Source organism: Olea europaea, chromosome 12 (assembly GCF_002742605.1).
Source record: "Olea europaea var. sylvestris chromosome 12, O_europaea_v1, whole genome shotgun sequence".
Classification (NCBI taxonomy): Eukaryota; Viridiplantae; Streptophyta; class Magnoliopsida; order Lamiales; family Oleaceae; genus Olea; species Olea europaea.
The window spans coordinates 5,144,738-5,158,500 of record NC_036248.1 but is presented as its reverse complement, the minus strand read 5'-3'; the positions used below and the strand labels follow the sequence as shown (position 1 = coordinate 5,158,500).

Here is a 13,763-nt window from a genome sequence, read left to right as displayed (position 1 = left end):
AACAAGTTGAATACAATTGTATACAGCCATGTTGTCTTCTTCTTAATGAATTTTGTTTACTTTTTGTTCTGATTCATTTGCCCTTTTTAACCTCTATAAGGTTCTTAATTTGACGTCGGCCAACACTCCACGGATGCGAACAGAATCAACTCGAATTCGGGATTGTTAACTATAATCACTAGATTTCTTATCTTGTCTCTGTTTGTCTCGCCCTAAGTCGAATATAGCTCCCTTATATGCTTATGCTTTAGAACCAGAAATTGAAGGGGCAGGAAAATTATGTCCTTCTCGTCTCATTCTGCATGGATGAGCTAAAAATTTTCTCACGCTTAGGTGTGGTGATTTATACATATGACTAAAGTGAACAATAGTTTAGGCTTCAACACATAAATCGGATCCTCTCAGGTCTTGGTGCCATTTCTGGTACAGGTTCTTGAAAAAGATCAAGAAAATGTAACGAGTCTGATATGCAAGCGGGTGCATAATGACTATTTTCTCATTGTTATTTAACCTACAAAAAATTTCGAGTCGGCTAAGTCTTTGAATAACGTAAAGAATTTACAAACTCTGATTACATTTCACATAGTTCTGATAAATTTATGTTCAAGGTCTCTAATTTTCTCCAATTAGTTTGTTCTTTCTTTTATCCATATTTCTCTACACAAAATCCTATCTTCGTCTCGTCCCTTGACACTATGAAATAATACATGAAAACTATTTAAAATGATAAATAATTCTTGAACAAAAAGAAATAGGTTTCATATTTAAAAGATCACTATAGGTTCTTATTCTAATACCTTTGTCCATTTTCATGTCATGTTTTTTTGGAAAAATATAGGAAATCTTATAGCACATGAATATGCCGTTCTGACATTTGATAGGTAAGAACAAATCCAAACTTACATAGAATTAGGAAACTACAAAGTTTATCATGTCAAAGACAATGATCATTTGAGAAGATACAAGCCGGTGTCAGCTAGAGGAAAGTCGGGAACTAGACTGATAAAATGGGCTCGACTTTCTTCAATCCGGCGTATGGGACATGAACCCTCACTTCCTGCTTCCATAACCTCAGCTCGAAGAAGGAAGAGATAAGAAGACAATATGGAGAATACACGATCATTTATTCAACCGAAGTTTCTCATTTTACAGATTTACAATGATTAAAAACAGACAAGTTGCAATGTCAAATCCAAGTTGTCATAGAGGAATCAACTACTCCAAACTCATCATGTGAGTAACAAACTTTAATTCACTATATAGACTCAAAAAGTGTAGTTAGCATTTTTTAAGGTAGAAACTTTTGTCTGCAAGATTGGCAAGTGATTTCCAAGCATCTTGAATCCATCTTTCCGATGGCCTTTTCCTTCATTTTCTCAGCCTTGTCGACCTCTTCTCGTGCTCGTTCCCATAGGGCCCGAGCACGAGCAAATTCAGACTCGGCCAACTCCATTTCTCTCCTCGAAAGCTCCCTTACACGCTCCGCATAAGCCTTTTCCATCGCCGCCAGTCGAATTTGCTCCGCCGCATGCCATTTCAAGGCCTCAACATTGCTAGTGTCAAACTTCTTCGCATCATTGTAATCTTTGACTCTTCTTATTACAACACAATCTGATGGTGGCTTGAATGGGCTGACACTTATTGACAATTGAAGGTCTAGTGATGGACCATCAATATGATCCCTCGATCGTAATTTAGTCGAGGAATCGGATGGCCAGGATGAAGCCTGTGATGAAGAAGGTGCAGTGTGTGGATTAGTACTGGATAGTAGCTGCAATTCTTTGTGACGTTCTTCCATTGAGGAAAATAATGTGAGGGACTATGCTTGCGCAATGTGGGCTTTATATAAGAATCTCATTACAAGGGCACTTCCGGAAATTCCCATGTCTCCCATGCAAAATGATTATACTGTTTTAGCATCATTAGACCCATGATTCCAAACTTTGTGTCCTCACTCCTTAATCACTTACATTAGTACTTCATAAAGTTATTATACCATACATTGTACTCAACCTAGTTTAGTATTGCTTTTATTAAGTTGACAATTAAATTTTAACCATAAGTATTATTGGAATCACAACTTTTCCCAGCAAATTTTATCAACTTTTATTAAAATTTACTAAAAATATAATTTTAATTTAAACCAAACNTATTGGAATCACAACTTTTCCCAGCAAATTTTATCAACTTTTATTAAAATTTACTAAAAATATAATTTTAATTTAAACCAAACGGGGCACATTAAATTTTTGTTTAAAGTATATATTTGAGCAATATAAATCCAAATCATCATTCATCAACATCTTTACATTGTCAAATTATTATTATTATTTTCAACTATCATACCGTGTTTGGCAAGAAATACTCGTCAGGATAGAATAATACTATGAACAAGATTTATAAATTCTTTTAATATTATTCAATCTTGTTTTCAATTGCTCATGGGAGATATTGAAAAGTTTAATTTTGATATCTATCTTTTTTATAAAGTACTACTTTTTTTTGTTTAATAATTGATTGAGGATGGATAGGAGGATTAGCAATAATTTCACTCGCACGTGAGAAGTGTGTGATTTGATTTGAGCCCTAAGAGGGCTTTTTGGTTTAAGGGCAAATGGCTTTACGGATAGTAGGCCCAAGCTGTCGGCCCTCTTGTTTTAAAAGGTGGAGAATTTTACAGTATCGGTCCCAAAATATTATCTGATATAAGTTAGTCCATAATCATTTACATTTCTACAAAATCAATTATATGATTCTTGCACGCTCAACTCTCTTAAATTAAGCTCCTATTTGATCCTCATTTTTTAAAATTCATTTTTTTATTTTATTTTCAATCATATATTTCATGGAGACTCATGAGTTTTAACAATTTTTCGACTGTACAACAATACATCAAATTTTATCGAAATTTACTTAAATTTTGAATTTAATAAAAAACCAAACATGAGCTAAGTTTTGGTTTCTAACTTGGTTGATGTTCGAAAATTCACATGATAATTTAAAATTGGCTTAGATACTGTCCATCATTGAGCACTAATTGTAAAGCTTGAAGACTAACTCGTTACTAATGCAATATGATGGAGTTTTGTGCAATTTTATATAAAAGCAATTAGCTTTTCTCCATATATAAAGCCCACGGTAGAAGACTAGCACGTGGGAGGGGCACTATAGGATGTGGAGTGGGAGGGTGCGGTAGAGCCGTAGAGGAGTGCGATGATTGATTGTGCTACATGTACATAATAATTTACAAATACATGATGTACTGAAATATGATTAGAGTCAGAATTTTTACAACCAAATGAAAAGAGAAAAAAAAAATCACTCTTTTTTATGCATCATTTGTATGTAAATCATAATGTAATTTTATTATGTACAAGTATCATTATTTGACGAAGGATTAGCCCACAATAATGATGATTTGGGTGTAATGAACTTTATACTTTGGATCACTCATCTCTCATCATTCAGGATGGAAGATTTGCACACATCAGATCCTGTTCACACGTGCCGCCAGTTAGGCTTAAACTCAACTTTCTCTTGGAACAAGGGTTTGGAGAGAAAGTGAAAGGAAAAATACTTGTTTTTTGAACTATTGTATTTAAATAGGTAGAGGTGGAAAGAACTTTGTCTAAAAGGTACATCATGGACTGAGCATGCATGATTATATATTTATATTTATATTTATATTTATATTTTAGTTTAAGAAAGTTCGTCTACGTGTAATATTTTTCCCATTGAGTGCATTGAAATTGAACTTTCAGTGAAACATATATTTGTCTAATAAGGCAGAGAATTATTACATTTGTCTAATAAAGAAGAGAATTATTCGATGAAAAATATGATTTTGTTGTGTGAGTCGCATTTCTACTCAAAAAAACCTATTTGCTCCTCGAGTCATGTTGAGCGTACCAAAGAAGTTCAAATACGTTTTGGAAATGAGTACGATGTTTGAATCGAATCCCTATGCAGGAATTCCTTGCTCCTCCAGTCATGTTAAGCGTACCAAAAAGGGTAATTTACATCGAAACAAGATGGCCAAAATCAGATACATTACGTGTTAAACATTAAACAAGAAAGCTAAATTGGCTGTTTTAGTCGTTTGGGTTAAGGAGGATGGGAGGGTTCACCCTTTCCGAGTCCATTACACAGTTTTGACTCTTGACTTGTTTAATAAAGTGATCCGTATTAAAAAATTAATAAAGTAATCAATATTAAAGAAGAAATAGCAGCTAAAATCGTATTTATTATCGTATTCAGTATTACGTACCAAACATCACCAGAAACTTGCAATTGTCTCCTTACATAACAAGAAGAAACCCAAAAATGCTGCTCAAAGAGTCCTTTAGAACACCAAAAACTTCATCCATAGAAATTTAAGTTATTTTGCAAGTCATTTATTCAGCCATACAACCATGAACCTAGCTAAAGGAAACCAGAATTGACTACTTATTCGTTCCAATAATTATTTAAAAAGTAGAAACAAATATATATTGAATTAGGTGCTTGTTTGGGTTTCAATGTAAGTACTTCTTTTCTCCGATATTTTTACTATAAATAACTTATAATTGAACACGATCCTTTCCTAATTGACAGAACAGAGATGGGAAGCAAAACGAAGGCAGGAGCAGCCTCATTTGCTCTACCCCTTGGGAGGCTACACTACCCCATACCATCTCCAATTCACAGGAATGCATCTATAAATCAAAAAATTATGCTTCATTGTACGAGTTGATAACCTCATAGCACATCCAATGGCCCAGCAGTTAGCTCAAACTTCAGCATAACAGCAAGGAGCTGAGGAAGACAGAGAAATGCTTGTACAGAGGAACGTCACCTTTACATGAAATAGCTAAGGGATTTCTTCCGTCTAGAGCCTCCTTCGCCATATAGTTCATTCCACTGAAGAAGCTCGGTCATGTTTATAGACTCTGACGAAACACTTGCACAAACCTGCACTCAGCACAGGAAAATGAGAACTCAAAAGTTCAGCTTAAAGGACAACCAGGAGCACATTTCGATAAGCTTGGAAAAAAAAAATACTATTTGGAAAGTAAGGACTTGCTTTTACGACAGTGATCTTTTGAATTATAAGTCCTGATAAAAAGTAACATTCAGAAGAACTTGTTTGGCAAAAAAATCCTTTCAAGCTTTGCCAAACATGATAAATAAGACGTAATAAAAAAAAAATCTTGAGATTTTCCACTCACTTGCTCATGAGCAAATCTGAAGTCATCCATGTTCAATGGCCTAATATCAGCACTCCCACTCAAAGCTGGCAGAGGTTTACCATCTTCAAGGGCAGCAGCTTGCTCCTATCATTACCTCAAAATGTAAGTCAAATGGTTTTTTCTCGCAGATAAGCAATGACAATATGATATTTTCTTCAATATTTGATCAGAAGAAAAGTCACTTCTATATTCATGATTCATGTTGCCTGTCAGCAATCAATGAAAACAAAAACAAACTATCATCTTAAGAACATGGTTTGGTACACCACCTTACCGGCTTACCAAACATGCCATAAATGTACTAATTTTCATTTCATATATCCTCAAAATTGATGTTTGACGTTTTTAATACCCTCTTGAGATTAAGCAGCGGTAAATCTCAACATCAATCATAAGAAATGTACCTTCTTTTCCCTTTCCAAAAGTTCTCTGATTGGACGATGTGCAGCCGTAACGCACAAATTCTACAGGAAAAAGAAGTGGAATTATAGAAAGCATAGATCCTCAAAAGTGTGGACAAGACTAAAAATTGATTCTCCAACAGAACACGAATCTGTTAATCCAACCTTCAGGTCGCTTCCAGAATATCCATCGGTCATACTTGCAACAGAGTCCAGATCAACATCAGGAGACAAGTCCTCCTTTGCTAGTATCACTTTTAAAATCTTTGCTCTATTAGCAGCATCCGGCAAGTTGACCATCAATCTAAGGGATAATAAAATAGAAGCAACATCAGGAATAATAGAAGTTTCTTAAGTGAGTTAGAAATGCAGAAAAATTCTAAGTATTGCTTTACCTACGCGGAAGCCGCCTTATTACAGCCTCGTCAAGGTCAAATGGCCTGTTTGTAGCAGCAAGCACCAAAACTCGTTCTGTATCTTTTGTTCTCAGTCCATCCCAGTTCACCATGAATTCATTTTTCATTTTGCGCATGGCTTCATGTTCCCCCGGGCTTTCCCTTCGGCCTAGCATGCTATCAACCTGTTAAGATATAAGAAGAGCTCACAAAGTCAATCTTGTGTATAAGATTCAAATAAATAAATAGGAAAAACTGCACCTATTGGTCCTCAACCTATTACCCAAGAAGCAAATTGAACCCCGACATTTAAAAAGTAGCAAATTCGTCCTCAACCTATTACTATAGTGCATAATCAATCCCCCAATGATGAATGTCGTCCAAATCTTATTACATTGTTTCGTGTCCCTCGTATATATAACATTATGAAGCTAGGTTTTATTCAACTTGGATTGGTTCCTAGAAATTTGATGTGCGACGTGTTCCTCTGAAGGTCACGTGACAATATATTGTAGATTCTGACAGATTCTATTGTTGGAAAGTGATTGTGCAATTATAATGAAATGTCGAGAACCAACTTTATTCTTTAAAGTTTGGGGAACAATGGTGCAATTTTCCCGAAATAAATATGCAAAAGTGTATTTATACAAACAAGTAATGTAGGCATACTTCATCAACAAATACAACACTAGGAGATATTTTGCTTGCCAGCGAGAACACAGCCTTCACATACTTCTCACCCTCTCCAAACCACTGCAATAAGAAAAATAGTGTGGGATAAGGTGGAAGTAAAATATATACAACAAAATCATCAAATGAATCCCATAATAGTCATCGGACAAGCTCTCTTATGAATTTACCTTTGAAGAAATGCTCGACATAGATATATTGATGAAGTTAGCACCAGCTTCAGTGGCAACAGCCTTTGCAAGCATGGTCTTTCCTGTTCCAGGAGGGCCAAATAAAAGTATACCCTTGCAGGGCTGCAAATGAAAAAGTTTGAACTGAGAGGTTCTTTGGACACCTAAAATGCGAACTACGAGCAAAACAATATATTGACAACTTCTAGACACGTTGCATGAAAGCAAGCAGACAGACTAAAAACTCAAAGCCTCAAAGGAGGCCAGAAAACTAGCATCTAAAAGCTCAAGAGAAAATCTGCCCAGTGTTAATGACATATCAGCAATTTTTTTCTGTTTGTATTAAACTACTTCTCGTGAGCAAACATGCAGTCGTCTTAATCGAGAGACCATTCCAATATATAAGATTAACTCAGGGCCTCATTCCTCAGTTTTTAATTAAGTAGCAGCATCACATATCATGGGAATTAATTTTTTGATGGGAGGAGGCGGTGCAAGCATGGAGAAAAGCATCCTATTCAAGCAAGATAATACGTGACTAAGAAAATAACATCAAGAGAGACCCCTATATAACTTTCATAAAGAAGGGACAGTAACAAATGAGCAGAAAAGGAAAAGGAGGTTCACCAAGACAATTAAACAACACACACAGAATAGCGAATGAACACTTGGTGTCTTATAACTTAAAACTCTTCATCATGTGGAGATGTCAATTACTGGTATAAGAGATTCAGATGTAAAACCTTAGTCAATTGACCCTTGCAGAAAAGTTCGGGTCTCTGTAAAGGAAGCATCACCAGCTCCTTCAATGTATCCTTGACACTTTCAAGTGCTCCAATATCATCAAATGTCACGCCAATATCACTGGGAGGAATGACATCTGCCAGAAGCCTTTTCTCGAACTCGTTCTCTGTCACAACATCCTAGGTAACGCAGAAAAATTAAATCTGTAAACCTCTAAAAATATTTTCCAACAAAGCTTAAAGCTTTTAACAAAAATTTTCTCTGATGTCAAGAAACACAACTATCACCTTGAGAGATTTCTTCAAACTTTTGGATTCATTCTGGATTGCTTGTAGTATTCCTATCCCATACTGGATACTGCTCAAGTGTCATACCAGTTTAGTTCCAATAACTAATTTTGTAGCCATCCATAAAAATGTAAGTGGCTACTCTAATTACCTCTCAGTAGATAAAACAAGCTTGGCATCTGTATCAGTTTCAGGGTTCCGCGTTAAATGATGCCATAAAGCCCATCCAACTACCTTCTCTGCGCCTAAAGGTTTCAAAAAACTACGTTATTAATTCTTGTTCACTCATTCTGGAGACTCAATTTTCATAGAAGAATTAGAAAATTTATCATCGGGCCAAAAAGAAATGCTTACTCTCATTTGTAAGTATCTGATCTTTAATGCACGAAGTATCAAGTCCATCACACTCCATTCCACGACGACTCAGGACCTATATGTAATAACATGAAGCAATTCAGATGAAGTACTGGAAGCACCCACAAAATATAAAGTGAGTCTCTGCATAGCCATGCTTGAATATTGTAAAGGAATTACAGATGCATAAACTAGTAAATTCGAACAAAATGCTGACAGTGTCTTCAGCAGTGTGTTCCTTATATAGTTCAAATCAATGGAACTCTGCTAAAAAATAAGAAATAAAAAGATCCATGTCCAGAGCTATTTAGCATGCTCAGAATCATAAAAGATAACTGGACATTGCATTCTGACTATATTACGAAAAATACTACATTTCGTTGTTATGATATCTCACAGTTCTTAAATTATTGAGATTTGCTTTCAGTTTCAGGGTTTCAGCATCTTGTTCCAATTGCTGCTTCCAACTAACTAGAAGTGCTTCATCCTGCAATGGCGACTAAAGTATCAGTACATAGTTTAAATGACAAAAGGTCCGTAACATGCAGAATTTAAAGAACAAACCTGAGGCGGGTGAATGGTCACTTTATTGAGGAAAAGTTTAGATAAAAGCTTGGTTGCCTTGGGAACGTCCTTTCCTTTGTCATGTAGTCTCCCCAAACTATCCTGAGGTAATAAAAAGTAAAACACGTGAATCCAATACGCAAATGATCTAAGCAGAGCCATAAACTATATACAAGATATGACAGGCAGAGTACATTGATAATGAACATATCCATGAAGAAAAGAACCAACACGCACAACATCAGCCACCGATTCACAACCTGACTAAGGCCAATGTTACATAACCAGATCCAGCAAGGACACTTCAATTAGCGTAAAAACTTTGATGGTTTTCCAAAGGCACTTCTGATCCAATAGAATATCATTATTTAAAAGATTTTGAACAATGTGAGCCCTTTCTGATAAGTTCTCTCTTTTCACAGGGCCAATCATTTGGTGTCCCAACTCCACTCCCGAACATTAAAAAAAAAAAAAAAAAAAAAGAAGGAAAGGAAAAGTTGTCCTGATGATAAAGTTCATGAAAAATTTAAAATAAAAATAACAGCAACTAAAGTCAAACTGGAGAGAGATTCTTGAGTCGTGCCAAATAAGATACATTAGCAAGGTCAATGCTGTGCCATACAGATAGATATTACATGACATATAATAAAACTTGCTTTGTTCTGTAAGGCACAAACCACATAGCAGGAAGTATAATTTCAAAATAGGACAGTAATGAAAGAGAGCTCCTTACAGGGAAAGCCAAGTCAAGTAAAGCAGTATGATTGCTGCTAAATTTGGTGAAAAGCAAACTGCTAGGATGTGACTGCACGATGGAAAACTATCTTCAGTTCATATTCTCAACTTGATGAGACAAGAAAGGATTTCATTTAATTTAAAAACCAAAAGGTGTCAATTCCAGAACAAACCAACAAGAAGCAAGAAGACTTCTAAATGTCAATAATATGTATCATGGGTACGATCAAACAACAAAACAATGGCATCACAAGAAAAATAACTCATCCAAACAACACTACCTTTTCCTTACGATTGTCATTCTGCGTGTAAGAGCCAATAATTACAACATTATCAGGAATCTTCTCCAGCTTGTTTCTAAATGTTACATATAATTCGGAATTCCCGGCCACAGATTTCTCAGCATCTTTGATGAACAGTATGAAGGGGGAATCTCTGCTCACCTCAAATACGGTCTAGCAAAGGGGAGTGAAATTAATTATTAGATTACGAAGGTTCAATAGGGACACAAAATAAATCATGAGGAAAGCACTCATTTGAACATGTTAAGAATCACACCTCAAACATTGTGTCAATTAGCAACTTGTCTAGATCCTCCACCCCCGAGGTATCCAAGCGAAGTTCAGTGGCTAGCAAGCAAAAGCAAGAGAGATAAAAAGTGATTGGAAAGTAGGGAATTTAAGAATTTTCCATTTGCACAAGAATACATTTGAATTCAAAAATATAAGCATGTCTGCGCATTACCGTTACAGAAGAATCCATGACCGTCACCACATAGACCCCCTAAATCAACTCCATCAGGTATGGATTTATCGAATCTTACACCAATTTTCGAAAAGGGATTGTCTTCAAATGGTAATAGTACCTTTCCTCGCATTCCAGGAGTTGGGCCCCTAAAGATGCAGCTAAAAGTGTTATGTCATAGGCGTAGTGTAATTCAGAATGCACCTTTTTGGTTATAAGATTATACTAAAAAGTTCCAGAAAAGAGTGCAACTGAAGTACAATAGATGTGATATCTAAAAAATCAACCCCCTTCAAAACAAAACAAGAAGTAAATTACCTCACAGACCATCTATAATATGCCAAAGTAACTTTCACAAGAATATATTTCGAACTTGTATATACTACTTCTGCAGTCATTTAACAAGTGCCTTGTGCCAAATGCAGCAAAGTAATGAAACCACTTTAAGGTTAAAGTTATGTCAACACTAGAGCAATAGAGATTTCACCATTTAAAGGTTAAAGTCATGATAACACTTGATTAATAGAGATTAAGTTATTTTCTGATCAGTATTCTCATCTACAAGCATTCATTGTTGCAGTTGCATGAAGAGGTTTTAGAACCAAAATGATAAGCATCTTAAGATCTCTGGTCATGCTTTCAGCCAAAAGAGAAGGCAGGAGAGCCCCTATCTTTCCCTCCATCCCCTACCTCCTTTTGTGGATTAAAATAAACCAGAAAAAGAGAAAAATGTGCAAGTGAAATCAATAATTTGTAGTTAATAAGCACTCACTATATAAAAGGATATATATGATCTGCATAGAAATCCAGAGACATTGATGTCTTATAATATTGATAAACTCAGCACATATTTGGCCCCCATTTTTCAAAACTCGTTTTCAACCCATATTTTATAGAACCGACAACTTTTATTAACTTTTCAACCACACATTTCACCAACTTTAAACAAAATCTACTAAACATCTAATTATTATTCAAACCAAAAAGGGGTTAATGGCATGTTTCCCATAAATAAATCTGCCAAATCAAGATCAAAGGAATACATACTCCCCTAACACATTCAATGATGTATTGGTTTTCCCCATTAATTATATCAAGTATGCATCAGAATACACATTAATGACACGATACTCGACAAAAATTAACAGCAACTAACACTGAAAAAATCCATCTATTAAAAAACTAACACCTAAAATTGCTCGTGAACAGGTTGCTCTTTCAGAACATATGAAACTTCAGTTCAAAACAAGAAAAACACATATAGATATACATATTAATGGCATGATACTAAACCAATTATAAATTAACAGAAACTAGCAGGAAGCCATCCATTCTTAAAACCACCACCATAAACTTGCACGAAGAAAAAGGATCGTCAAAGAATTGACTGTTTAATGAATTAAAAACCTGAATCAGACATCAATTACCAACAAAAAGTTTCTATTGGAAAGAAAGAAAAGTGTGTTATTACAATATACCTGGAAGAAGTTAAATGCAAACCTCCAGAAGCTGGACCAACGAATTTAACTCTATCGCCTAAATATTTGTCAACACATAGATATATGTGGACACAAGGTCAAAGTAAAAGAAACATTGTTAGTTCTTTTAATAGACACTGTGAGCGAAATAAATTCCTCTGTAACATAAAGCACAAAGAAACTTGCCATGTTTAATTGAGGGTTTCTTAGCCGCATTCCCTGAAGTGGGTAAATTGTCAGTTTCCATTTTTGTCTTCGAGTCTGAGCCAAGGAGAAATTTTGCAGAATCCGGGATATCTGCTTCAACAGATGAAAGTTCCATGCCTTTAGCCAAATCTGAGGAACCAGCAACTTGCTTACTACTACCGCAGACTTCTTCTACATTGCAACCCTCCCTTAATAGCTCAGGTTCCTTGGCAGGTGAACCCTACAGGACAAAAACAATTGACTAATGACAAGCAAAACGGTTTTTTTTCTTTTTTTGGTCCTGCTACTAATGTTATATGATCTCAATTCAGATAGTAGACAGTGGAAATTGCATGACCAAGAAACAATACAACTAAGCAATAAAATTCCATTTATTTGAGCATAAACTATTTCCTGCATCAATAAACTGGTAACTCGCACTTTTTATTTAATCTTCAGTGATCGTTTGATACTGGATACTTTTTTAACCTACACAAATCGGAAAAATATAGGCACAAAGTACATGGGTAGCACTATTTGTGAAGAAGCAGATACACATGATTATGGATTGCAAATGGATACCCACACTCAAAAAGACCAATCAAACCTTACATATAGACACATCGATTGTACTTTGAAGATATGCATAAATCAGAGTTCTATAGCAATAAATTTAAATGTCTATAATAGAAGTGCAAAAACCATTTACAGCAAAAATTGCCGTGAGACCTTATCAAATTAATTTGTCAGAAGAACATATACATGATATCAAAGGACTTTTGCATGCAAAAAACTCTCAGAAGATGTCAAAGAATTGCTAAATAAAAAGAGCTTGGAATATAGTTTAACAGTCTTAAAAGTTCACGTGGTCTCATCTTACACCCACAAATGAATGGCTGTCAAATATAAACAATTTAGCCCCAAAATAATGAGCAAGCGCCTTTGCCAGCATCTCCTGATATATTTCAGATCCTAAAAAACAAATATAAACACGTTACAATGTTCAAACTATGGCCGCAATAAAGCATTTAGCAGAGTTAGTGATATTGAGAAAAATATCTTAACGGAAAGAGACCTGCTGGACCGGAAAGCAAGATTCTGGGGTTTAGATTTGAAAGCTCAGAAGCATATTTAACTTGATCCTTGTGCTTCAGGTGTACATAAGAAGCTGCAATCAGCACATTTTTTGTGCTCTCGCTGCAAGTTGGATAAAATAAAAACATTCAAAAATTAATAGAATGCCTAACGAAAGTGTGCATATATTGTTGTCCACTATTTATAAATTGGAGAAATATGAAGTAGCAACTAATCAACTAGCACAACCATGATAATTTGTCCAATGGATAAAATGACAACAAGCACATAGCTCTCTTAACAACTTCGAATAAACACACTAAAACCAATTACTCGTACAATAGGATTCATCATTTAGCAAACCTCAAATAGTATGGGAAGTTATCAAATGAAACTTCAAGGCTGCCTCCTTCAAGAATTGCTGCAATTATGTCTTCTCTAAATGCTGATTTTCTCAAAGACTTCCCGGCTCGAGATGCCAGAATTGAGTCCTGAATCCAGTCTCTTTCTCCCACCACCTGCTAAGAAAATATTGTGCAATAAGTAAGAAGACAATATTCAACATCAATTGATGCTTTAAAAGCTGTCTAAACTTTATGCCTTGAGGTGGCACCTCAGGAGGCTTACATTTAACACATTGAAAGCTTACGACTTGAGTGCTGTTTATCAAGGCTTACGCCTCAATTTACTGAGGCTTACTGAAGACTAAGCCT

General features: G+C 35.4%; 3 protein-coding genes across 5 annotated transcripts in view; all 3 read right to left on the bottom strand.

Annotated features, from left to right (window-relative positions):
- Positions 1-1,105: 1,105 nt before the first annotated feature.
- LOC111406932 (protein indeterminate-domain 16-like) lies at positions 1,106-1,798 on the bottom strand. Its single transcript, XM_023036289.1, has one exon. It carries the CDS (start codon positions 1,796-1,798, stop codon positions 1,289-1,291), a length of 510 nt encoding a protein of 169 aa, XP_022892057.1. The 3' UTR covers positions 1,106-1,288.
- Positions 1,799-4,327: 2,529 nt separating this feature from the next.
- Positions 4,328-13,567, bottom strand: LOC111405320 (uncharacterized AAA domain-containing protein C328.04-like). Of its 3 annotated transcripts, none has more exons than XM_023034146.1 (22): positions 13,414-13,567; positions 13,052-13,173; positions 12,857-12,948; positions 11,975-12,217; positions 11,791-11,846; positions 10,313-10,461; positions 10,127-10,197; positions 9,850-10,023; positions 9,567-9,638; positions 8,834-8,935; positions 8,667-8,756; positions 8,270-8,345; positions 8,067-8,160; positions 7,916-7,985; positions 7,628-7,807; positions 6,885-7,007; positions 6,694-6,777; positions 6,025-6,209; positions 5,795-5,933; positions 5,633-5,692; positions 5,208-5,312; positions 4,328-4,950 (listed from the first exon to the last, which is right to left on the bottom strand). In XM_023034146.1, exons 3-22 carry the CDS (start codon positions 12,926-12,928, stop codon positions 4,837-4,839), a joined length of 2,259 nt encoding a protein of 752 aa, XP_022889914.1. In that variant the 5' UTR covers positions 12,929-12,948; positions 13,052-13,173; positions 13,414-13,567; the 3' UTR covers positions 4,328-4,836. The 3 variants fall into 3 exon arrangements, with proteins under 3 accessions (XP_022889914.1, XP_022889915.1, XP_022889916.1); XM_023034147.1 differs by having other exon boundaries at positions 11,791-11,848; positions 11,977-12,217; positions 12,863-12,948; positions 13,414-13,498; XM_023034148.1 differs by lacking the exon at positions 9,567-9,638 and having other exon boundaries at positions 11,791-11,848; positions 11,977-12,217.
- LOC111406472 overlaps positions 13,014-13,763 on the bottom strand; it is a 2,627-nt gene continuing 1,877 nt past the window's right edge. The window contains exons 6-7 of the mRNA XM_023035891.1: positions 13,414-13,568; positions 13,014-13,173 (exon numbers count right to left, since the gene is read on the bottom strand). Of these exons, the coding sequence (XP_022891659.1) occupies positions 13,014-13,173; positions 13,414-13,568 (315 nt within the window). The remainder of the gene's footprint in view (positions 13,174-13,413; positions 13,569-13,763) is intronic.